Source organism: Anomaloglossus baeobatrachus, chromosome 2, assembly GCF_048569485.1.
Source record: "Anomaloglossus baeobatrachus isolate aAnoBae1 chromosome 2, aAnoBae1.hap1, whole genome shotgun sequence".
Lineage (NCBI taxonomy): Eukaryota > Metazoa > Chordata > Amphibia > Anura > Aromobatidae > Anomaloglossus > Anomaloglossus baeobatrachus.
In genome coordinates this window covers 666,582,166-666,609,277 of record NC_134354.1, presented here as the reverse complement: position 1 = coordinate 666,609,277, position 27,112 = coordinate 666,582,166, and the positions used below count along the sequence as shown (strand labels likewise).

Here is a 27,112-nt window from a genome sequence, read left to right as displayed (position 1 = left end):
AAATGTATAAAAACCTTGAAATATGTGTTTATTTACTTTGAATGGCTCTACTAAAAGACGGCCATTTTTGCCCTTATCTGACACAGTCATTATATAGAGAAAATGAAAATGTAACTTCCATGACCTTGGTGATGAAGTCTTTGAGGTTCTCATCATCTTGGATTTTCACAGTGATTTTCATTTTTTGTAAGATCTGTATTTTACAGAGAATGTGTCAGCAGGATTTCACATGCCAAACTATTTATATACACATGCAGTTCTTTCTAGGACAAGTCCAGAGATACCTTTACATGGCCAGTACATTCTTCTATTACTAAGGTATCAGGGTTTGAATTGATTTGCAAATTGCTATGGTAGATCGGAAGCCTCTGTCACTTTAGCTCTATTTCCTACTCAGTGTCACCTCCTCCTGCTTGACTGACAGCCTCTCTAGTTTGTGACTTCATGTCAAGGAGCCTTCAGTCAAGCAGGAGAAAGTGGTGCTGGGCAGAAAATAGAGCTGGAGTGACAGAGGCTTCAGATCTGAAACCTCATTTTCATCTGTAATTAAAATAGTGATTTCTCAGTAACAGAAAAACAGACTGGCCCTGTCAGGGTACGTCCAAATTAACTCAACAACACGTTCTACAGGCAGTCTTCCCTCCTGTGGAGATAAAAGTGTTCTCCATGGGAGAACGTAGCATCCGTGCCCATGATCAAGGTTCTGGGTGTAGCGGACTTTCACTGTGTTCTCCCCTCTGAGAACACTCACATCTCCGCAAACATAAATTGGCATGCTGTGGGCATGCGGCGACTCGGATTGCCATGCCTCAGGTGAGTTTTACGTTGCATACAATAGAAGCGCAGTGGGCATAGGATTTCTATATACTCTATCCACTGTGCTTGTACTGTACAAAGCATCATTTTGGACGCAGCGATAACACGCTGTGCCCAAAACATTGCTAATCCTGATCGTGTTAACTTGGCCTTAAGGTAATGCTGGATTTGTCTTTGAAAGAGTTAGGCTATGTGCGCACGTTGCGTACAGTCACTGCAGAAATTTCTGCAGCGATCTGAAGAGCACATGTGCGCTTTAAATCACTGCAGAAATGTCCGTAGTGAAAAAAAAAAAGCCGATTCCATGCGCTCTGCCTGCAGCTCCTGCCATAGACAGAGCAGGAGCTGCCGGCAAAGCGCACGGAAGAAGTGACATGTCACTTCTTAGAACGCAGCGCTTCGGCAGAAGCCGAAGCGCTGCGCTCTAAAATGCCACGTGCGCACGGCCCCTGCACAATCTCCATAGACTGTGCAGGGGACGCAGGACGCATGCAGTTACGCTGCGCTACAAAGTGTAGCGTAACTGCATGTATTTACGCAACGTGCGCACATAGTCTTACAATTGTATATAAATACCTTAGTAGGTTAAATACTGCTTGATAGATTGCCTTTAATTGCAGGCTATTCCTTGTGGTGCAATGGCAATTGCTGTGTAGCCTCTGGTAATGGTGGTTGATAGCGATATTGGTATCCATATGCTCTCAAGTGATACAAAAAATACTCCAGATAGAACATTGCTGCTGGTTCAACGTAATGAAAGGATATGGCCAGGTCGGAGCAGCACTGAGAACCCTGCAGAACACAAAATGAGCAACAAGCATTAAAAAAACATTCTCTGATTTTCTGTTCTGTACAACTGTATGTATTTGGCATTGACAATATATAATTTTATGTGATTTTTCATCTTTTAGACATATCCCCAGCCTATGCGAGTGAAAGGTAACATTCATTGATAGTTTTCAATGGCTGAAACCTGGAGACCAATAAAAAGACAAAGCGCTCCATTCTACAGAAGGCACTTAAAATATTTCACGATATTGGTGATTCAAGGATGGTATTAGCCTCGCTTTGAACAGATGTGCATAACTGTCAGCTGCTGCAGCCCTTTTTCCTAACACATGCAGGACCGTTATCTCCAAATGCAATATAACATGAAAAAGTGCAGGGGTACCAAGTGCCGCTGATCCAATTAGAATGACTCAAGAAGTTGTACAATGAAAAGTATCAGAAGTAGAGATGAGAGGACCTGTGGAAGTTCGGCTTGGCTGGTTCAGCAGGACTTTTGATAAAGCTCGATTTGGGACCTTGACTTGACCTGAACCCCAATGGAAGTCACTAATTGGGCAGTTCAGGTCTCCACCCACATGCAGCCAACCATAAACAGAACGATTCTGGGGGAGGGTAGACAGGGTATTTCCATTGTTTTTTGGGGGTACACACTACATCCAATAACACTCTTATTACCTCCAGTGCGAGCCATTCAGACACTGGAAGTGGCTCGCACTGGGCTGAGCACCAAGCATACCCAAGCATAGCATTGCTCGCTCTAATGGTTTGCATACATAAAGCACCCGAATTCTGAACCCAAATTATGTTTTTTTGTAAAGTCTGTATTTGGTATGAACACCGAACTTCAGGTTCATTCATCTCAAATCAGAAGCACTATGGGCCTGATTCATCATTTGCAGATATTTTGAATTCACTGATCCTTTTTGCCAAATGGCATTAATTTAATTTTTTAGCCAAATTCTTCAAAATGGTGTTTGTGGTTCATCAATTTTGCACAAACTACAAAATAACCAATTTTTTATTACTAGAGATGAGTGTACCGAAACAGTACAGTTTGGTGTTCATATCGACCACAGACTTTTCAAAAAAATCAGTGTTTGGGACTTTACGTATGCTAACCACTCGAGCGAGCATCAGTGTACTCGGGTACGCTCGGTGCTTGACCCAGTGCAAGCCACTTGCAGTGTTTGAATGCCTCACGCTGGGGGGTAAAAATAGTGTTATCGGATGTAGTGTGCACCCCCCTAAAAAATTAAAAAAACCTTGATCTCCTTCCCCCCAGAAGTGTTCTGTTTATGGCTGGCTGCATGTGGGTGCAGAACAGAACTGCCCAATCAGTGACTTCCAATGAGGTTGAGGTCAAGTCTGGGTCTAAAACTGAATTTTATCTAAAGTTTGGCTAAACCCACCAAACTGAACTACAATGGGTTCGCTCATCTCTAATCATTACATTTTCACCTACTATTTTTTTTTGCCTATTTTTAATTTTCTCCTAATTGTTCTTTTAATCTACACCTTTTTTTAAAGTCTATATTATATATATTCACCTGTTTCTTTTATGTTCACCACTGTGGGTGGCATTTGGGATTTTCAGATTTTTTTAAGCGGATTCATCAACTGTGACTTATTAAAAAGTCTCAAAATTTGGTGCAAATATACTCCCATCCCACCCAGAGTGATTTTTTTAAACAGGCTAAAGTAAAAATGTAACACCATTGTTTACGTTACACAAAATGTATCAATTGTATGAGACATTTTAAAGAATTGGGTGCAAAGCATGGCGTTAAACCCAAAGACAAAAAAAGAATAGTGACTTATAAATCCACAAATGATGGACCAGGGCCTTTATTTTTGTCTTTAACCCGTTTTGTGACTCACTGTAGAATAAATGGTGCAAAATTAGCGCCAGAATAAGTGCAATTCAAGGAAGAACTTGGGTACATTTTGTGTCAAATGTTGTGATCTTTTAACCATTAGTAACTGAGTATATTTTGACCCTTCTGATATCTGACCAGTGTCACTATCTGGTACTAACTCTGGAATGGTTCAACAAATCCCAGTAATTCCGAGAATATTTTTTTGTGAAACATTGTGCTTTATGATAGTGGTAAATTTAGGAATTTTTTGAGTTTATTTGTTAAAATATCGGAATTTTGATGAAAATTTGGAAAATTTTGCATTTTTCAAACTTTCAGATTTATATCCTTAAATCAGTCATACTGTACAAAATAAGAAATAACATTTCCCATATTTCTACTTCACATATGTATATATTTTTTTATAATTAATTACAAAGGTTAAAAGTTAAGGAGCAATTTGCCCTTTTTTCCAAGAAATTTACATAACCTCTTTCTTTTGGAACTTATTCAAATTTAAATGGACTTTGAGGGGCCTATAAATAAGATACTCCTCAAAAAGTGATACAACTTTAAAAACACACCCCTAAAATATTTCAAAACTGCTGTTAGAAAATGTTTAACTCTACAGGTGCTACAGAGGAAATAATTCTAAATGCAATAAAGAAAAAATAATAATTTCTCCTCTAAAATGTTGCTTTAGCAACATTTTTTTTTCACTTTTACAAGGCCTGGAATGAAGACATGGACTCCCAATTTGTTACCCAGTTTCTTCTGAGTACCCCATATGTGGTCAGAAGCCTCCCTTTGGACACACGGTAGGCCTTGGAAGGGAAGGAGCACTATTTGAATTTTGAAACACAAATTGTCTGAAATTGATTGCGGATACCATGTCAAATTTGCAGCGCCTATAATATGTCTAAACAGAAGAAACCCCCACCAATGACCCTATTTTGTAAACTAGACCCATCAAGGAATTCATCTGTTTTTTAATAATTTTGAAAACATATGTGCTTTACAGAGCTTATGAAATGGGGATATGAAAACTAAAATTACATTTTTTTGCACTAATGTGTTGTTTTTGCCTCAAATTTGTAATTTTCACAATGAATAATAGGAGAAAATGAACCCCATAATTTGTTGGCAATTTCTCCGTAATGCATTGATAATTCGTATATGGTCATAAACTGCTGTTTGGACACGTTAGGGATCAGAAAGGAAAAAGGGCTGTTTGAATTTTGAAGTGTAAATTTGTCTGGAATAGACTATGAATGCCATGTCAAATTTGCAGAGCCCCTGATGTTCCAAACATCAGAAACCCCCATAAGTGACCACAATTTGGAAACTAGAGCTCTTAAGAAATTAATCTAGGGGTGTACTGAACACTTTTAATTTATAGGTGATTCACAAAATATTATAAATAATGTTTAGATGTGAAAACAAAAAAGATTTTGTTTTCTCTAAAATACTGTTTTAGCACCAAATTTAGCATTTACACAAGGGGTAACAGGAAAAATTGACCCCATAATTTGTTATCCAATTCTGCACTGAAGACTTACGTCGAGAAGGTTGATCCAGATGAAACCACTCACTATAATGAGGCAGATGGAGACATTTTGGATTGTTTAGCATCTTTTCTGGTGGTATCTGTAGCACCCCTGAGGTATCAGGTGCCACAAAATGTGAACGTGGAAACCCAAATGCCAGTCAACACACCAGCACCCTCAGGTCACATATATAACCCTAATTCCAGACTGGGAGACTGCATAGCAACAGGTAAAAGGGATGGGCACTGATTGGATAGTTACCACCCAATCTGTAGGGAGAGACCCAGCAAGGGGAAGGGCGAGTGGTCAGTTGGGAAGTTGGCGGGAGGAAGAAGTAGTCAGTTGAAGGAATAGGAGAGTTGAGAGTAGTAGTCGGTTAGAGTGAGGAGTGAAGTAAAGAAAGGAAAAGTGTAAAGACCTGAAGTAAAAAAGGAACGCTGTAACAGGAATGAAGGGCTGTGGAGTAAGGAACCAGGACTCCAGGAACTGTGGTTACCTGTGGAAGTAGAATACTACAGGAAACACGTGGCGCCTGTGGAAGTCTGGAACCTAGGCTCACAGAACTCAGCACGAGGTAGGCTGCAGACCAAAGGACAGCGGGACACTTTATGGTCAACTGTTAAATCTGCCAGGTGAGGGATCTCCAGGGTCCCTCACCAACCAGAGTCTGAAGCATCAGCAGCAAAGAGGGGACTGGGGATTGAACCCCCTTAAATAGTCCAGGCTGCCTGCAATAGGACCAAAACTGAAACAGAGGGGCTCCCCCAGAAGATCTAAGCCATGGGAGCCCAATACCAATGAGAGTGCATGGAGGACAGCTATCCCAGGTCACATCTGGCACAGAAAACAAGGGAAGTGGGAACACCTGAAACTGGCACCAGCGGGTCCAGGTACAAAGCCCAAAGTAAAAGGCAAGTGTAAACTGCAATTCCGGTGTGAACTGTTTCCTTCTTGCCTCCATACACATACACTGACTGTTTCTTACTATAACCCCCATCATCCACTACTGGGGCCTGGCCCTGCTTGCGGAGGGCCCAAAACACCTAAACTGCATTACTCCACCAGCCCCAGTAGGATCCTGCAGCGGTGGCTTCAATTACCTGGCTGCACACCGCAAGTGGCATAGTCGAAAAACTCTTATTTTATTTTCTTTTTCTCCCATTTTTCACCCACTTTTTATCGGACCGACCCCCAGGGTCATGGAACCGGGCATCGGCCGCGACTATGACTGTCACTCACTGCGCACCACGCGCCCAGGACCGAGTACCCCACAACCCTCGGGCGTCACATATCAATAATTTTAGGCATGCACAGAACCGTGGTCATCCGCACCTGTGAGCTTAAAAGACACCTACAATTATGGGATATTGCCAAAACAGAGACCACACAGTGTCCAATGTGGCCCATCTGCCTCATTATAGTGATTGATTCAGTGGAAGGCTTTGTTTGAATTGTGTTTTTTGGGATTTACACGGAAACTCCGACATAAGCATTCAGCAGAGAGCACAAGATAAATGTCAACGTATTATTATTCTGATTTTTGGGAGGTAGAATGATCAGGTCAGCATTTTTTATAATAAATATTTTTTTGTCACCATATCCTGAGAGCTATAACTTTTTATTTTTTGGCAAACAGAGCTGTTTGACAGCTTATTTTTTGTGCGATGAGTTTAATATTTTTTGGTAATACATTGTGATATACAAGATTTTTTGTTAGCAGTTTTTAATTCAAATTTTTCAGATGCAGAATGAATAAAAACCAGCAATTCAGTTTTCTTCTTTGCACAGTTCACCCATGCGGTAAAATTGATAAGACTAGTTTATTCTTCAGGTTACTACAGATACAATGATACCAGATTTATGTTGCTTTTTATGCTTTGCTACTTTTACACACTAAAAATAGTATGTTATTCAATTAATTTGTTTTTGTATTACCATATGTGGAGAGCTGTAATTTTTTTACTTTATTGCCCCATGAGCGATATTAGGGCTTGTTTTTTGACAGATGGTATGCCGTTTTCATTTCTACCATTTTTTTTTACATATCACTGTTTGGTCAATTTTTATTAACAACAGGTTTTTTTATAATTTCTGTGCGGTTTTTTTTTACATATTTTGTTTAACTTTTTTTTAGTTTTTTACTTAGTTTCACTGGGACATGAATAATTTTTAGTTTGATCATTGGTCTCCTGCACTGCTATACCCGTGTACAGTAATTCAGAATACCTGTCAGTGTCTCACTGACTAAGCCTCTTAGACCTTCCTTACAGCAGGCTCTAAAAGGCCATAATATGACCTGAGGGTACCACAGCAAAGATCAGCACCCATGATTATAATCACGGGGGGGCAATCATGTCAAACGGTTATTTTAGCTCCTTTTTAACCTTTTAGATATTGGTGTGACAGCGGTATTTAAGAGATTAGTCGAACCCGATCAGTAGCGATGCTATTTAATTATTCCTGATCGCCATTTTAAAATGGCAATGAAGGAATAAGACCCCTTAAGGGGTTAAATTAATGATTGATGAATCAACTTAAGACATCTGAAAAAGCCAAACCTTACCCACAGTGGTGAACAGTAGAAAAAACAACAACACATGAACACATTTAGAATAGGCTTTAACTTGGTGGAAATTTAATGAAGAATTAGGTGCAAATCTAAAACACCAAGAACAGGCTCTAATGCAATAATAAATCTGGCCCTTTGTGTTTCAGCATTGGACAAATGCCTTTGTATCTGTGAACTTTTTTAACTTGCGTTACTTTCAAAGACTGAGAACCTGTCCTGGTCAAGTTTTACAACTATAGTCATGGCCGAAAGTAATAGCAGCCATGCAATTGTTCAAGAAAATTAAGTATTTCTCCCAGAAACTGAATACAATTACACATGTTTTGTCAAACACATGTTTATTTTTTGTGTGTATTGCAGCAACACAAAAAAAACAAAGAAAACAAAAGGACAAATTGTACATAATTTCATGTCAAACCCCAAAAATGGACAAAACTGTTGACACTTTTCCAAAATTATAGGTAAACAACTTTGTTTCAAGCATATGATACTCGTTCAAACTCACATGTGGCAAGTAACAGGTGTGGGCAATATGAAAATCATGCCTGAAACCAGATAAAAAGGGAATTGCATTGTGTTTTTTGTGTGCCACAATAAGCATGGAGTAGAGAAAGAGGAGAAAATAACTGTCTAAGGACTTGAGAACCAAAATTGTTGATAAATATCAACACTCGCAAGGTTCCAAGTCCATCTCCAAAGATCTTGATATTCTTTTGTCCATGGTACGCAACATAATCAAGAAGTTTACAACCCATGGACCTGTAGCTCATCTCCCTGAATGTAGATGAAAGAAAATTATTGATGAAAGATTGCAACACTGGATAGTCGGATGATGGATATACAGCCCCAATCAAGTTCCAAAGAAATTCAAACTGTCATGCAGGCTCAGGGTAGATAAGTTTCAGAGCGAAAAATCTGTTGACCTTTAAGTGAAATGAAACAATATAGCAGGAGACCCAGGAGGACCCCACTGCTGATACAAAGACATAAAACAGCTAGACTGCATTTTGCCAAAATGTATTTGACTTAGCCAAAATCCTTCTGGGAAAGCCTGACATGAGGTCACTGAGTTTAATGAAGTCAACTGAGGTCAAGGTACCTGTGGTCACAGGTGAAGGACCATGGCAATCTTCAGCTGCGGCCGCAACTAACCTGAGTGATGTCACCGCTCATCGCTGCTCAGTCTGAAGTCCACAGTGGGCAGTCATGTTCCATGATCACATGCTGTGGCTTTAGACATAGAGCTGGAATCGTCGTGGGACCTCATGTGGATTACATAAGACCTGCAGGGGTTTTTGGAGGTTAATAAGGTGGTGAAAGAGGGTGTTTTTTTGTATTTTATTTCAAATAAAGAATTTTTTCAGTGTTTGTCTTTCTGTACTTTCACTTACAGATTAGTAATGGGGGAGAGGTCTCATATACGCCTCCCATTACTAATCTAGGGCTTAGTGGCAGCTGTGAGCTGCGATAAACCCCTTATTACCACAATTGCAACTGCATCAAGGCAAACGGGAAGAGCTCGGTGAAGTGCTGGGATTTTTGCAACTAATGGATGCAACCATTTTTGGCAGCTGCAGGCTGCTATTTTTAGGCTAGGGGGGCACAATAAGCATGGCTCTCCCAAGTCTGACTATACATCCCCCAGCTGTCAGGTTTTATCATTGCTGGGTATCAAAATTGGGGGGGACTGCATGCTGTTTTTTTTTAATTATTTATTTAAATAATTAAAAAAAAAAAGCCGCACGTGATTCCTCTTATTTTGATACACAGCCAAGATAAACACATGGCAGGGGGCTGCAGCCTGTAGCCGAATGCTTTATCTGTGCTGGGTATCATAATATGGGGGACCAATTTTTTTACTTATTTTTACTGTACGACATAGAATGGGTCTCTGATTGGAAGCGTTTTACACTGTCATGCAGAGTGGGGGCTAGAGATGAGCGAACCGGCCGTGGTTCGGCTCGAGTTCGGTTCGTCGAACGGAGGTCTCGTTCGAGTTCAGTTCGGCGAACGTTCGACGAACCGAACTCGAACCAATAGGAAATAATGGGAGGCAATCACAAACACATAAAAACGCATTATAAATGTACACATACAGTTAATAAACATTGCCATAATACTTACCGATCCCCGCGATACCTCCTGCACTCTGTCTCCTGCCGCTATTCCATCCGATGATCGCTGAATCCTCCCAGTGACCAGCACTGCCAGCAGTCATGCAGGACCTATCGTGACGTCAAAATAGCCATGAGACCAGTCACGTGGCTATTATCTCATTGGCTACAGACTGGTCACATGGCTTTGACGTCATGTCCTGTCCTAGGTCCTGTCTAGAGATGAGCGAACCGGCCGTGGTTCAGCTCGAGTTCGGTTCGTCGAACGGAGGTCCCGTTCGAGTTCGGTTCGTCGAACAATCGACGAACCGAACTCGAACCGCATAGGAAACAATGGCAGGCAATCACAAACACAGAAAAACACCTAGAAAACACCCTCAAAGGTGTCCAGAAGGTGACAAACAACTCACAACACAACACAAACACATGGGAAAGTGACAAGGACATATACTCATGCGAAAACAAAAGAGCTGGACAAGGAAAAAGAGGAGGAGACACAGATATGAGTATATGCAAGGAAACATCGATGCCATTACTGTGCAACTTGAGCCCTGCTCATTTTAGGCTTCCAATCTGGATAAATTGCCTGAGCTTGCCACGTACGCCTTGGGGATCTTGTCGTGTCCTGCAGCCAGCGTTCTCTCGGAACCTGTCTTCAGTGCTGCTGGGGGTCTGCTGGGCAGATAAGCACACGTGTCTGTCCACTGACAATGTGGACATGGCTCTCAGATGACTTTTCTTCCCCTGGGTCAGCCAGGGGAGTTGAAAGGCACGCGTATTTTTGAGAGTGCTTCATGCAAAGCATCTTTTTCTTTTTCAAAAGGGGGGTCAAGTGATGCCAGTCAAGTGGGGTGCGTGTGGCCCAATTAGTGGCAACGAGGGAGACTGAGGTTGGAGTCCCCTCGCTGTGTTTCTAAAAGAACCAAGATGAACAAGTCATGGCTCTCAGAGGACTTTTCTTCCCCTGGGTCATCCAGGGGACGGGAAAGGCACGCGTATTTTTGAGAGTGCTTCATGCAAAGCATCTTTTTCTTTTTCAAAAGGGGGTCAAGTGATGCCAGTCAAGTGGGGTGTGTGTGGCCCAATTAGTGGCAACGAGGGAGACTGTGGTTGGAGTCCCCTCGCTGTGTTTCTAAAAGAACCAAGATGAACAAGTCATGGCTCTCAGAGGACTTTTCTTCCCCTGGGTCATCCAGGGGACGGGAAAGGCACGCGTATTTTTGAGAGTGCTTCATGCAAAGCATTTTTTTCTTTTTCAAAAGGGGGGTCAAGTGATGCCAGTCAAGTGGGGTGTGTGTGGCCCAATTAGTGGCAACGAGGGAGACTGTGGTTGGAGTCCCCTCGCTGTGTTTTACATGATTTTCGAAGGGCATGACATGCCTAAGAGGTTGAGTTTTATCATCTGCAACTTGTTGGCAACAGAAAGGCTGCCTTTACACCCTTTTGAGACCGACGATTTTCGAGACCTTATGCCCATTGCAGTGCCCCAAGAGCCGATGGCCAGTCGTCACTCCTTCTCCAAGAAAGGCGTGCCCGCGCTACCACAGCAGGTCGCACACAACCTCACCGATTCCTTGAGAAACTCTGTGTGTGACAGGGTGCATTTCACCACAGATACTTGGACCAGTAAGAATGGACAGGGGAGTTACATGTTGCTGACTGGGCACTGGGTAACTATGGTGAGAGATGGAGAAGGGTTTGCTGTACACGTCTTGCCGTCCCCACGACTTGTGTGTCAATCCTTCCTCTGTATGTACAAGTTCCTCCACTGCTTCTGCCTCCTCAACCTCGTGTGGGTCCTCCACCTCGGCCCAAACCCTGTGTGGTCAGGCCACCCTTCCTTGTAACTGCGCCCAAGGAATCCCACACACCTCCTTACTATGCTGGCAGCAGAGCTCAAGGCCATCAGGCGGTCAAATGTTTACTTTGAAATGTAGGGGAAATGTGAGACACTGCTGAGGAATTGTGGACGGTTAGCTCTGGAGAGTGAGACCGAGTTTCATCAATGGTTGTCTCCACTCAACCAGCAGTCAGGGAAGGTCGGGTGCGACAATGATGCAAACCAGTCTGCGACCCTTCTTCAGGGCAATGTGACACATGTGCCTTGTATGGCTCACGTGTTGAACCTGGTTGTCCAGCAATTTTTAAAACACTATCTCGGCCTACATGGCCTTCTGCAGAGGGCACGGTGTAACGCCTGCCTGGATCGACACACTCAGATGGGCTGTAAAGGATAGGCTAGAGGGAAGCCACTCACCAAGCTGGACACCCAGAACCCTGAAACCCTTTAACCCCTATACAGTGATTTGGAATTACACAGGGCCCAAGTTGATCAATACCTGTGGAAGGCTGCAGTTCCAGAGAATAGTAGTCATGCAGGGTCAAAAACATTAATTGAGGAAGAGGAACAGAATGGGATGGCCAGGACTTAATCAGAAAACAAGCAGAGGTGAAATGCGGATCGGCCAACGAGGTACATAAACAGCAAGCAGGAAAAGTAGTCAGGTAACAAGCACACAAACTCATAAAACTGAACTGGGGGTAACAGTAACAAGAGGTTCATAGCTTTGTCTGGCAGTGGTCTGCAGACAGGAGGGGCCTAAAAAAGGGTGTGCTGTCTTCCCATTGGTTGTAGCTGAATGATGGTACTTCATCTGTGAGATACCCACCACCTACATTCAGCCTGTGGTTCTGTATCTGTCAAGGTAACGCAACCCAGTGGGTGACCATAACCTGGGTCCACCTGCGCCGTAGGCATCGACTCCTTTCCCATCATCAGCACTATGCACGAAAGGAACACGTTGTCACCTGGCGACCGGAGTACAAATTGATTGAGTGGACTACGTTGGTGACTTAACAGCCGTGTGCGGCAATGATGCAAACCTGTCTGCGGCCCTTCGTCAGGGCAATGTGACACACGTGCCTTGTATGGCTCATGTGTTCAATCTGATTCTCCAGCAATTTTTAAAATACCATCCCGGCCTACATGGCCTTGTGCAGCGGGCACGCTGCTATGTGCTCACTTTCATCCTTCGCACCCAGCAGCTCAACAACTTTCATCGCTCCTGAAGTCTTAGGGTCTGGCGGTTAAACGCCTAAAATGCGATGTTCCGACACGCAGGAATTTGAATCTGCACATGTTGCAGCATCTGTGGCAGCACCGCAGAACCCTGCTGAAATACGGTATGACGTATACCCTGGGCTAACTTGATCCAGAGGTGGTGCAGATCACGCTGCTGGAGTGGTGTCAGATCAAGGACCTATGCACCCTTCTACATAGTTTACAAATATCGACGAAGATCTTTAGCACTGGCAATGCCATTCTCAGCGTGACAATTCTGGTCATCTACAAGATGGAGCACACTGTATGCATTATTCGGAGTCAGGTGTTGGTCCAAGAGGAAGGGGAGGAAGTACAGGAGGAGTCATATGCAGAAGTGATAATAAGATCTACAAGGTCCAGATGGTGAGCGGCACCTAGGCGGCAGTCATGGTGGGGGAGAGGGATTAACAAGGGCGCATAGTATCAGCAAAAATTGTTGAGGAAGGTGCAGGAGCCCATGAAGAAATGGAGGACGAACTGGTGATGGGCATGGAAGACTCAGCAGATGAGTGAGAGCTTGCTCACATTTCGGTTGTGCGAGGTTGGGGGGAGAGGGCAGAGGAAGGAGGCACGATTCTCACCTCTCTGCCACCAACACACCAAGGACTTGGTCCTCCTGGATGCACAAGACACATGAGCGCCTTCTTGCTGCATTACCTACAACATGACCCTCGGATTGTACGAATTCGAAGTAATGCTAACTACTGGGTTGCCACACTGTTAGATCCCTGGTACAAGACAAAATTTGGTGAAATAATTCCTGCCATAGAAAGGGACGCACGTATACAGGAGTATCTGCAGAAGGTGGTACGCAATCTTAGATCTGCTTTTCCACTAAACACCAATTCTGCACAGAGTGAATCTCAACGCTTTGTCATGGATAGGAGGAAATGGTCTTTTACTTGTCCACATCTGAGGGACCGAGGGCTGGCTGCTGTGCTGAGATGGCAATGAGTACGATGTCCCTGCAGAGTTGCACTTTTGGTCACATACCAAATGAGTTGAAAAAGGACAAATGCTGGTGGAAAGGGGAACAGGTGTGTTGGAAAGGGGAAAAAAGTTTTTGTCCGTGGGTTTGTTGGTTAAGCAAAAGTAACATTTGATGAAGAAACACCATCTGTTACAGTGGGACTGGCAGATTTGGATAAGGTGGTATATACTATGTTACCGCTATATAACGAAAATTAATAAGAAAAGAAAGAGAAAGGTATATATCCCCATCAGCAGTCAATGTCCACCGTGCTCCCAGATGGAAAAGGAGAGGTTGGCAACTGGAAGGTTAGGTGGAGGATACAGATCTGTGTGGCTATGAAACTAATAGTTGCCTGAACCGAGTTAGACACCACTCGGATCTTGAGACTGGGAGCCCTGTTAGCGTCACAGGGTCCACACGCCCACCCAGCCCAGGAACTCCCTGTTAACATCACAGGGGCCATTGAGTACACTGACTGTGTGCATTGGGGCCACACCTGTGGACAGCAGGCGCATCAGCAGCAGCAGGCCTGTTAATGCCACTGGGCTGCACAAGCAGGACTTGTAGGACAGGAGCTGGTCTTAACCGTTCTGCGTTACCAACTGTGGTGGCGGCCTGCATCGACGCCCTATCCCTGCCTACCTCTGGCCTAAAGCCGCAATGGGTTCAACACATGGAGGTGTGCTCTTTCGGAGCATAATAGAAGACTGCGCACCTCCTTGTTGGCTCCAGTCTGTTTTATAACCTGGGTCCGCCCCAAACCAGGGTGGACCACAATGCACCTCCTGGAGACAAAAGCAGAGTGACACGTCATGAGTGGCATAACTAGCGTCCTATTTGGAACCGCAACGTCAATAATGACCTCATGGCTGCCACGACACAAACACCTCACCAGTCATCGTCTGACCATTAATAATGAGGTGACAAGTCATAGGGGCGGGCCTCTGCAAACCATTTGGGAGTGGCCTGGCCACATCATCAGGACACCTGATGCCCTGTGGTCTATATGGGCCCCCCCACATCAGGGGCAGGCCCAAAGAGTTCATTACCGGACCTAGTTTCTGATGCAGTAAGTGCCTGAGCATGGTCAGTTGAATGAAATAGAGTCTCTGAAAAAAGACTATCAGCTTTAGCATGGTGTCTCAGCACAAAACAGGACTTAGACCCGGCACGGAATGCAAGTACCTGTGCAAAGAGGCTTTTCACACTAAATGTGGGAGCATGCACTGTATCCCGAAATGAAGACTTAGCCTCAGGAATGGCACAGTCAGGCTGAGCATACTCACTAGGCGAAACACTGTAGTTAGGCTGCAGCTGGGGTAAATCGGCACACGCATGCGCACTAGCTGCCTCTCCACACTTAGACGTGGAGGAGAAATTGCTCTTCGGGTGTGGACTTGGAGATGCTGTCTATGAACAGAAGGAAAAGCTAAAGGAAGCCTCACTTTCTATCCCTCCGAATTATCAAATGCAGCAATGAATTCCCTGAGTTTGCTATAACATTAGCGTAGCAAAATGTGCATGAGGGTGTCATGCAGAGGTGCTAGAAATAGCTTGGCACCAGTGGGACAATAATGACATACAACATCCAGTTCTATGATGCCACTAAATGGCAGTATTTTTTGCTATCATTATAGCTTATTAAAAACAGGGCAGGTGGGTGTCATGCACAGGTGCTGCACATAGATTTGCACCAGTGGGGCACTAATGGAGTACAACAGCCACTTCTTGTATGCCACTAAGTTTACTAAATTTTTGGTATTATAATGTCTTAGTAAGTAACAATGAGTTTGAGTGTGCAATGCAGGCAGACGTGCTGCAAATATCTTTGCACTAGTGGGACAATACAGAAGTCCAACAGCCACTTTTAGGATGCCACTAAGTTCACTCAGTGTTTGCTAGTATAATGGCTTAGTAACAATGAGTTTGAGTGTGCAATGCAGGCAGAAGTGCTGCAAATATCTTTGCACTAGTGGGACAATACAGAAGTCCAACAGCCACGTTTAGGATGCCACTAAGTTCACTCAGTGTTTGCTAGTATAATGGCTTAGTAACAATGAGTTTGAGTGTGCAATGCAGGCAGACGTGCTGCAAATATCTTTGCACTAGTGGGACAATACAGAAGTCCAACAGCCACTTTTAGGATGCCACTAAGTTCACTCAGTGTTTGCTAGTATAATGGCTTAGTAACAATGAGTTTGAGTGTGCAATGCAGGCAGACGTGCTGCAAATATCTTTGCACTAGTGGGACAATACAGAAGTCCAACAGCCACTTTTAGGATGCCACTAAGTTCACTCAGTGTTTGCTAGTATAATGGCTTAGTAACAATGAGTTGGAGTGTGCAATGCAGGCAGACGTGCTGTAAATATCTTTGCACTACTGGGGCAATACAGCAGTCCAACAGCCACGTTTGGGATGCCACTAAGTTTCCTGAGTGTTTGCTAGTATAATGGCTTAGTAACAATGAGTTGGAGTGTGCAAAGGGCAGGAGGGTACAGTGCCAGGGTTGTGGGTCTCTGGGTAGGGGAAAGGAAGTCTGCCTTTCTATCCCTCCTAATGGGGAAATGCAGCGAGGAAATCCCTGACCTTAGCTACACAGACGCTGTCATCTTGTGTAGCTGTTAAACTCTGTTTTAAACTCTGTCACCTATGGCTCTGACCCTGCCGGTATGAGCCCTTAAAAGGACTGATAGAAAGTGCTATCCCTAAGCTGTCCAGCTCTGTGTATGGAGCGTATACAGCAGCAGCGATAGGAGCTGCGCCAGTGATGTCTGACACCAAGGACGCAGAAGGCAGATAATGGCGTGCTGGAGGAAAATGTCCAGTTTTATAATGCAGGGACATGTGACATGGACATCCTATCACACATGCCGTTGGCTAAAAGTCCACTTAGCTGTGTATGTCTGGGATTGGCTGACATGCTGGCTCGCCCCACTACACGCGCGCGCTTAGGGAAGGAAGACAAGGAAAAAAAAAAATGGCGATCGCCATTATCCATACAGCAGTGATCTGAATGCGCTGTTCCTGCACACTATACACTGAAATGTCATAATAGTGTGAGTCACAGAGTGACTTACACTATTACAGCGGAAAGCCAGCTAGGAATTAGCTGTTTTTTTTGCTGCTAGAACCGTTCTCGAACGTATCTAGAACTATCGAGCTTTAGCAAAAAGCTCGAGTTCTAGTTCGATCTAGAACAGCCCCCAAAATCACTCGAGCCGCGAACTGGAGAACCTCGAACCGCGCTCAACTCTAGTCCTGTCATAGCACTCTACGGTACACGGTGCACATTTGTGTATCGCCGTGTACCGGCGACATGCTCTAGCACACGGTCGACTCCCTGTTCTGTTAGGGACCGGCTGACACAGCCGGTCATTAACGGAGATCACCGTTGCCATAGCAACGCAGTTAGCGGTGACGTCACCGCCAGCCGCGGCTCCGGGAATTACATGATCGGAGCACCGTTGCTATGGTAACGCGTCTGTCAGCGTTACCGCTGTTACCGCTAACAGCCAGCAGCACTGATCTCTCACGGAGTGAAGGCTGCATGCTGCTTCCCGTGCAGCCTTCACAGAGTGATTTCTGCACGGGAAGCAGCGTCTTCCCCCATGCAGCAGTGATGGAGCAGAGCTGCGTTTGTTGAACGAGAAAGACAGAAGACCATGGATTGTGGAGGGCTGACAGGGGGTAATAAAGATGGAGTCTCTAATGTGTCTGTGTATTTATTTCTATTAAAGTATATTTTTTCTGTGTGGTGTCTTTTTTTTAACCCTTTATTGGAGATTCTTAATGGCGGGGTCAAAGGTGCCTGACATTAAGAATCTCTGGCTTAATACTAGCTAGTAAAACAAAGCTAGTATTAACTCATTATTACCCAACAAGCCACCCGGCTTTAGAGCTGTTGGAAGAGTTGGATACAGCGCCAGATGATGGCGCTTCTATGAAAGCGCCATTTTCTGGGGCGGCTGCGGACTGCAATTCGCAGCAGAGGCGCCCAGAAACCTCGGGCTAACCTGTGCTGCGGATTCCAATCCCCAGCTGCCTAGTTGTACCTGGCTGGACACAAAAAATGGGGCGAAGCCCACGTCATTTGTTTTTTTAATTATTTCATGAAATAAGTGAAATAATTAAAAAAAATGGGCTTCCCTATATTTTTGGTTCCCAGCCGGGTACAAATAGGCAACTGGGGGTTGGAGGCAGCCCGTGGTTGCCTGCTGTACCTGGCTAGCATACAAAAATATGGCGAAGCCCACGTCATTTTTTTGGTGGGCAAAAAACTTCTGCATACAGTCCTGGATGGAGGAGCTGAGACTTGTAGTTCTGCAGCTGCTGTCTGCTCTTCTCCATACAGACAGACAGCAGCTGCAGAACTACAAGGCTCAGCATACTCCATCCAGGACTGTATGCAGAAGTTTTTTGCCCCCTGAAAAAATTATGTGGGCTTCGCCATATTTTTGTATGCTAGCCAGGTACAGCAGGCAGGTATGGCTGCCCCCAATCCCCAGTTGCCTATTTGTACCCGGCTGGGAACCAAAAATAAAGGGAAGCCCTTTTTTTATTATTTCATGAATTTCATGAAATAATTAGAAAACAAATGACGTAGGCTTCGCCCCATTTTTGTGTCCAGCCAGGTACAACTAGGTAGCTGGGGATTGGAATCCGTAGCACAGGTTGGCCTGAGCTTTCTGGGTCCCACTGCTGCGAATTGCAGTCTGCAGCCACCTCAGAAAATGGCACTTTCATGGAAGCGCCATCTTCTGGCGCTGTATCCAACTCTTCCAGCACCTGCCCGCTATACCTGGCTAGCATACAAAAATATGGCGAAGCTCACGTCCTTTATTTGTAGTTTTTTGGCAAAAAAAATAAAAAATGCTTCCCTGGATTTTCCATTGACAGTGAAGGTAACACCAAGCAGTGGGGGTTAACAGCCAGTAGCTGCTTGGATTACCCTTAGCTAGCAATACAAAAAATGCAGCGGGAGCCCATATATATTTTTTTTAATTATTTATTTAAATAACTAAAAACAAAATGGGCTTCCCTGTATTTTGATTGCTGGACATCACAGTGCTGTAAAAATAAATCTTTAAAAAAAATGACATAGCGCTCCGCGGTATTTTTGATTCTCAGCGCAGATAAAGCAGACAGCTATGGGTTGCCACCCCCATCTGCCTGCCGTTACCTTGGTTGGCCATCAAAATACAGGGAAGCCCATTAATTTTTTCTATTTAAAAAATAGATAAAAAAAAATGATGTTGGGTCCCCCCATTTTTGATAGCCAGCTAGGGTAAAGCAGACGGCTGTAGCCTGAAAACCACAGTTGGCAGCTTTACCGTGGTTGGGGATCCAATGTGGAGGTCCCCCCAGGCTCTTTTTTTATAATTATTTTATAAATTTTAATAATTACACAAAAAAAGTAGGGTCCCCCCCAAATTGGATCACCAGCCAAGGTAAAGCGGACAGCTGTGGTCTGGTATTCTCAGGGTGGGAAGGTCCATAGTTATTGGGCCTTCACAGCCTAAAAATAGCAGGCCGCAGGCACCCCAGACGTGGCGCATCCACTAGATGCGCCAATCCTGGCGCTTCACCCCAGCTCATCCCGTGCCATGGTGCAGTGGCAAACGGGGTAATAAATCGGGTTGATACTAGCTGTAAAGTCACCTGAGATCAAGCCCAGCAGTTTGTGATGTCATGGCGTCTATTAGATACCCAACATCATAAACTGTCAGTACTAACAAAAAAAAAATCGACAAAAGAAATTTATTTGAAAAAACAGTCCCCAAAACATTTCCTCTCTCACCAATTTATTGTAAGAAAAAAAATAAAGGGGTCCCACGACGACTCTGGACCGTCTAGAATATGGGGGGGAGACACTCAGGGAACGTATCCCCCATTTTCTAGGAGTGCAGACCCTTCATGTGAGGAGTGTGGGTGCAATGAATCTGCACTCACTCTCCCCGGGTCCACAGCAGCAGAGTCCATGTCATAACGGTTGCTACCAAAGCTGCAATGCCCTGCTCATGAGGTAAAGGCATGCCTAATCAGGAGAACTATTCTACATTTCCAAATATTGGTATTTGCTGATATTATTGCTATTCCACCTACTATATATTGGGGATATGATCTTGGAGATGGAATACCCCTTTAAGTCCAGTTATCCAGCTGAATGAATACTTAACAACAGAGCTCACTATTTAGATGTGTTTTCTTGTGGCGTATAACGGACTCTCATGTTTGGTAGTCGTTCAGCAGGGAAACTATAAAAGCAAATCCCTCCATTTGGAAATGTAGTATATAGCTCTCCTGATCAATTATGTTCCTTACCTCATGAGCAGGGCATTGCAGTAATACTAATAATTTATATAGCGTTATTAATTCCATAGCTCTGTATGTCTTTGGAGTGTGGGAGGAAACCAGAGTACCCGGAGGAAACCCACGCAAACACGGGGAGAACATACAAACTCCTTGCAGATGGTGTCCTTGGTGAGAATTGAACCCAGGAGTCAGTGCTGCAAGACTGCAGTGCTAACCACTGAGCCACCGTGCCGCCCATTTAGCTTACAGATGCATAACCACCACTCACTGTGTCTGAACACAGGAAGCTGAGCTGACAGCCGCTCTGTGCATGCGGCAGCATCTATTGTGAAGGAGAGGGCCGTGGGGGGATCAACGCTGCACAGGTACCGTGGGACACTGGGGAACACCGGTGGGGTTATAGGGGGTGACCTGGCAGGGCCTGGGGAGGAGTTTTCTGTCGCATGTGTCATGGCACATGCAACAGAAATCAGAGGAGTAGGGTGAATGCGGCCGGCGCGCTGCTGTGCGCGCGGCCATCTTGGATTTCTGGGAGGGCATCAGGGGGGGGCACTTTGGCGACACTGGGGGACTTGAGGGGACCGGGGAGGAGATTTATCATGTTTGTTCATGCCAGATGGGAGATAAATAATTTATTCCCGGTGCTGTCATTTACTGTAACGTGATCATCGGTGTACGGTGTATACCTGTGATCACGTGAGCGGGGACCGGAAAAACTGTCCTGAATCATGATCTCCAGGGTCTCAGCTAGCCCTGAAACCCCTGAGATTTTCTGACGCTGGGGGGCGTTATTCACTTATTTCTGCCTTCTGTTTATAAACCGCAGATCAGAATAAGGCTACATTAACACGACCGATCCATTTTTGCGGTCTGCAAAAAACAGTCCGTTTTTTTCATGGGTGCATCCGTGTGGCATCCGTTTCCGTTCCGTAGACGGTCCGTATGTCATCTGTTTGTCATCTGTGTGCCTTCCATTTTTTTTGTGTACTGCAAAAAAACTGAAGGAGGGAAAATACATAAATTTACCCAGGATCCATAGCTTCATCCTACATGAGGCGGTCACATGTTCACTCCAGTGCCATTTTTTACTGCTTTTCACAGCGTAGAGCGCTCTGGTGATTTTCTTGTGCTTGTGCACTTCATATCAGTCTTTTCTGTCATTATAATGGCAGAAAGACCCATAATGTCCCACTCTCCTGCATTTTGTAATTTTGCACCCTTTGGTGCCTTTCATGTGGCACTAAGGGATGCTTAGCTTTGTATTTAGCCAAAAAAATGAAAAAAAAAAATGACGTAGGGTTCCCCCTATTTTTGTAGCCAGCTAGGGTAAAGCAGACGTCTGCAGCCTGCAGACCACAGCTGGCAGCCTCACCTTGGCTGGTAATCCAAAACTGAGGGCACCCCACGCTGTTATTTTAAATTAAATAAATAATTTAAAAAAAAAACACGTAGGGGTCCCCCCAAAATTGGATCACCAGCCAAGGTAAAGCAGACAGCTGGGGTCTGATATTCTCAGACTAGGGAGGTCCATGGTTATTGGACTCTCCCCAGCCTAAAAATAGCAGGCCGCAGCCGCCCCAGAAGTGGCGCATCCATTAGATGTGCCAATCCTTGTGCTTCGCCCCAGCTCATCCCGTGCCCTGGTGCGATGGCAAACGGGGTAATATATGGGGTTAATACCAGATGTGTAATGTCACCTGGCATCAAGCCCTGTGGTTGGTGAGGTCAGGCGTCTATCAGATACCCGACATCTCCAACCCAGTCAGTAATAAAAAAAAATAGACGACAAACACATTTTTATTTGAAAAAACACTCCCCAATACATTCCCTCTTTAACCAATTTAATAGAAAGAAAAACAAATCCAGGTCTGGTGTAATCCAAGGGGTTGCCATGACGATCCACATTGTCCCAGTCAATGAAGAGCAGGATGTCCCCATTGGCTGGGAGAGCAGTGCAATGACCTGAGCTAACATCAATGGGTCAGCCCAGGTCACTGCAGGGGATGACAAGTGCTGCTGTCAGCGAGGTACATTACCTGCGCTGATCTCCTGCACTGCTGACAGCACCTGTCACTGAGTTCAATGACCGCCGCCTTCACAGCCAAGTATCGCAAGCGGCCCGTGACGTCACCGCTAGTCAGTCTCGGGTCGGAAGCGAGAGAAGGTAATGTGACAAGCGGCGGCCATGGAGGACAGTGACAGCGCTGAGGTCGGGACTTCATCACCGCAGGTAAGCCGAGCGGGACCATGTGTGCAGAGTGCAGGTGGGCGGAGCCATGTGTGCTGGTGGCGGAGTGCGAAGTGGGTGGCGCTGAGGACGTCAGTGTCGTGGACTGCTTGGCTGGGGACAGGTGAGTGTGAGTGTGTGTGTGTGTGTGTGTGTGTGTGTACATGCCGCGTGCAGGAGGGGGCGGAGTGAGCTGAGCGGGGAAGTGTGGGCTTCCTGCATGTAACTAGGATAAACATCGGGTTACTAACCAAAGCGCTTTGCTTGGATACCCGATGTTTATCTTGGTTACCAGCTTCTGGCAGGCTGCCAGCGATGGCTCCTGCACACTTTAGCTGTAAAAAGCCCTGCTTTTTGCTGCTAGAACCGTTCTCGAACATATCTAGAACTATCGAGCTTTAGCAAAAAGCTCGAGTTCTAGTTCGATCTAGAACAGCCCCCAAAATCACTCGAGCCGCGAACTGGAGAACCTCGAACCGCGAACCTCGCTCAACTCTAGTGGGGGCGCATCTGACTGCAACCAGTCACAGACGCCGGTGAACGGAGGAAGCAGAGCATATGTGCGGCCTGATGAGCGGACCTGGAAGCAGTTACAGCCATGCCTGGGACTCGGTAAGTATAGCGTGCTTGCTTTTTTTTATCTTTATTTTTCCATTATTGTTTCTATTACCCGAGTGCCGGATCTGGATCAATACCCGGAATTCCCTGAGAATTCCTGGCCCGGCACTCAGAAACCTTTGAACCCACGGGGGTCCGGACTTTTACAGTCTAGGTCTGCCCATCACTAGTCGCAATGTAGTGCCCAGTCTCAGAAAGCTGTTTTTTTCATCCTAGGTCTTGGGTCTTCCAGCAGGACAATGACCCAAACATACTTCAAGTATATACTACAAATATATGCAAACAAAGCGTTGGAGATCTAAATCCCATGGAACCCATGTGGAGAGATCTTAAAACTGCTTTTGGGAGAAAGTGTCCTTCAAATATGAGAGACCTGGAACAGTTTGCAGGAAAAATGGTCCAAAAGTACACTTGAAAAAGGTGTGAAGCTTGTTGATGGTTATAGGAAGTGATTGATTACAGTTATTTATTCCAAAGGGCAACCAAATATTAAGTTGAGGGTGCCAACAACTTTGTCTAGACCATTTTTGGAGGTTTGTGTGAAATTATGTCCAATTTGCCTTTTCTTCTCTCTTTTTTTGTGTTGTTCCAATACACCAAAAAGGAAATAAATATATATATATATAACAAAACATGTGTAATTGCAATAATTTCCTGGGAGAAATACTTAATTTTGTGTACCAAATTTCAAGGGTGCCAACACTTTTGGGTGTGACTGTATATTTAAAGTGGTCGACTGAGACTTATCAATATGAGATAATTTGGGGGTCTGATAACCCCACCAATCAATAGATGTGCACTGTTAGCCCCCATTCACTTTAATAGGAGCGGAGCTGCAGTACTCAGCAGTGGCTACTTAACAGGGCTTATGTGTTCTGCTAAATACATTGCTTACATCCTGCCATTGCTGGAGCAGGTCTGAGCTGATAGGTTGCAATTTCGATTGTTGGAGCACCACCAATTTCATGGTGATGACTTATCCAAAGGCATAAAGAGTTAAAAGAAGAAAATATATTATAAATTGGTAGCCTAGCAACCCAGACACTCAATAGCATAGCCACATTCTACATGTACACATGAGTTGACCTCTTACCTCTATGACAGGGTAGAAAGCATACTTTGAATACCAAGCATCTTGATCAAAATGTGTTGTCAGGTGAGTTTCAGGTGAATATGGGTGGAAGGTCTCTCTTTTCTGAGGATCCCTTGAGTCTCCAGCTATAACCCCTATCTTTTCCATACATTCACTCAGAGCCACGTCCTCCAAATGACTTGTGTGAGTGCAGTCACCAGTTCTGAAGGCTTCCACAAAGCGTTTAACAGATTCTTTGCTAAGTACATATCCAGCTCCACCACTCATGAAGCCCTGCTGAGCGAAAAGCTTAAAACGCTTTCCAAAATAGACTGGCTGATCTGAAGTATAATTTGAGAGCATCCATTGTAAATTTTCCACCACAACATAGGTGTCATCATCTGTTTTAAGAAACCAATCAGCCATGTCCAGATAGCCCTTGTGTATATATTGAAAAGCACGAATGGTCTTCCAGTAAAGCTGATCCCGACCTTCCTGGGTGTCCAGACCAATGGTTGGAAACATCTTGTTGGTGGTAGAACTCATGAAAAGGACAATGTTGCAGTGACGGGCCCAAGAATGTTTTACATGAATGGCTTTTGTATATAAATTATTTGGGCTAGTCATAATCCAACAAAGTATTCTAACGTTCCTGGATAGAGCATCACTTTTATTGCTGTTACCTGAAAGAAACAAATACAACTTGCTCTAAAAAATGTAGTATTATAGTAGAAATCGTCGTTTTCAGTATGACCATCAGAGCAAAGCTAATATTAATGATTATACCATTGAAACTAGTGATATATATGTACATATTTTAGTAAAACAATAAAAATGTTACTTTTTTAAAAAAAAAAAAAAGAAAATGCAATTCCAGTGTAATTTGCTTTTGACTTTAAGGCTTGATTTCTCAGTACTGGCACATCAGATGACTACCAAAAAGGTACAATTTCTATCTCTCTGGTGATAGATCATCGGACTTTAAATCTGAGGCTCCGGGATAAACATTTCTGTTTAGCTGGATTACTAATGGGTATGGGGTTGCTGTTCCACTGATGGTCGGGAGAACTGTTGATCGCCCATTTCAGATTTCGGACTGCCAATCTCATTGTTCTCCCAAAGATGAGCTACCGGCCGATGTGTCAGACGGAGGCTTTCCTGTAGAGAACACAGGAGCATTTGAGCAAACTTTGTTTTGGGGACAAGGCTGAGATGGCTGTCAGGCAAACAATGCTTTACTGTGTATGGCAAGTTTAAGGTTTCCAGAAATAATACTAGATGTGTCACATGACCAGATTAAAAAGGAACCTGTGAGATTACAAATGGACATAATGCTAGAAGCAGACTGGAGGCCCCATATGCTGAAGTCAGCCATTGAATCAATGTTTCCCCTTTTTCTGGTGTACCCTTGATATTACTGCCTGTTGCTTGCGTAGTGCATGTTTTTTTGGCTGGAATATATGTTTTATCAACAATTTTTTATTTATTTAAGCTCCTCAGCATTTTCTAGAATTTATGGTACTGTAGAGTGGCATGGGGCAGTAGTCGTGGGCGAAGGATTGCCTCCAAATGCCCTGACTCGCTACAAAGAAACCATGGTCCTGGCTAGGTGCATTTACTTGTGCAGTGCAGGTCATACCTCTTAAGCTGGTGTCACACATAACGACGTTGACAACGACGTCGCTGCAACGTCACCATATTCTGTGACGTTGCAGCGACCTCAACAGCGACGTCGCTGTGTGTGACACATAACAACGATCAGACCCCTGCTGCGAAATCGTTGCTCGCTCCTGAATGCTCGAAGTCATTTTTTGATCGCTGCTATCCCGCTGCGCCATGCTGATAAGCTGATAATTCTTGTGTTTGACACCGCAGCAGCGACGCTACTCTACGTCTGAAACCACACAACGACCGTCGACGTCGCTATGATCGCTGCTCCGTCGCTGCTTTTTCTAACATGTTTGACAGCTTACTAACGATCATCTATGGTCGCTGCTACGTCACAGAATATGGTGACGTTGCAGCGACGTCGTTGTCGTCGTCGTTATGTGTGACCCCAGCTTTAGTAGGCCACTTATTTCCATTTGCCTTTGGCAAACCAAGACCAAAAAGCAGCGTAAAGTGACATGGAAACCAACAGTTCTTATCAAACAACAGCCTTTTAATAAACTGCCAATTTTCCTTTACAAAAGTCGAATGGTGCCACTTCCCATCCAAGCCCTGCCATGAGCCCAAACAGTAGATTTCCACCATATATGGGGTATCTGCATATTCAGAAGAAATTGCACACCAGAAAAATGTGAACCCCGGCACACTGTATGGTTTCCCACAAGAAAAGCGGACACAAGTTCAGTGATCTTGATCTATTTTTTTCTTTTTATTGTAAATGTGAACAAAAATTGCTGTGCAGCAGTAGAAAGTCTACCTTGAGACGTTTCGGCTTCAAGCCTTCATCTGGTCGGACAATCTGACTTTAACATATTTTACATGTGAAAAGATATACAGAAAAAAATATATAAGAATCATAAGGGCCATACATAATGTAAATAGCAACAGTAATTCATACGACTTGGTTTATACATATAAGGAGAAAGGACCATAGAGACCAATGTCACAATAAAAAGAGTAACTCTGAATTCTCATTGATAAGGGATTAGAAAACCGTATGTGAGATACCGTAATTCATAGAATCTAAATATCGGAGGATAAGATGCTCACCCATCTACGCCCGCATCCAGCAAGACAGAGATGGTAATATGTATTAATGGAGGATATTGGCCTATGAGGTAAGAAAAAGGAAAAGGAGAAAGGGACACAGTGAAGGATCATGTCTTGGAGTGATCTTTAAACTAAAGTGGGGGAAGGAGGGCCAGGGCCTACCTGCAAAGAACAGGATCTAGCGAAATTAACCTGCTGTGACGGCTGTGAGATATATCTGACTTTGATTATGTCAGACTCTAAAAAGAAAAAAATTATATGGTAAGACATGTCGTTTGGAAAAGGGGTCGGGCATGTGGGAGCACACATACCGTTAAATAGCATCATCAGGTAAGGCAGTCTGTTGATGTAAGCACAGGTAGTATAATAGTAATTCAGGTATTAACCCTGTATGGGA

At 44.4% G+C, this 27,112-nt stretch overlaps 1 protein-coding gene across 1 annotated transcript; it reads right to left on the bottom strand.

Annotated features, from left to right (window-relative positions):
• Window positions 1-1,437: 1,437 nt before the first annotated feature.
• On the bottom strand, window positions 1,438-24,690 carry LOC142290516 (glycoprotein-N-acetylgalactosamine 3-beta-galactosyltransferase 1-like). The gene is made up of 2 exons (XM_075334476.1): window positions 24,019-24,690; window positions 1,438-1,608 (listed from the first exon to the last, which is right to left on the bottom strand). The coding sequence occupies exons 1-2, from the start codon at window positions 24,622-24,624 to the stop codon at window positions 1,438-1,440; spliced, it is 777 nt and encodes a 258-aa protein (XP_075190591.1). The 5' UTR covers window positions 24,625-24,690.
• Window positions 24,691-27,112: the final 2,422 nt, after the last annotated feature.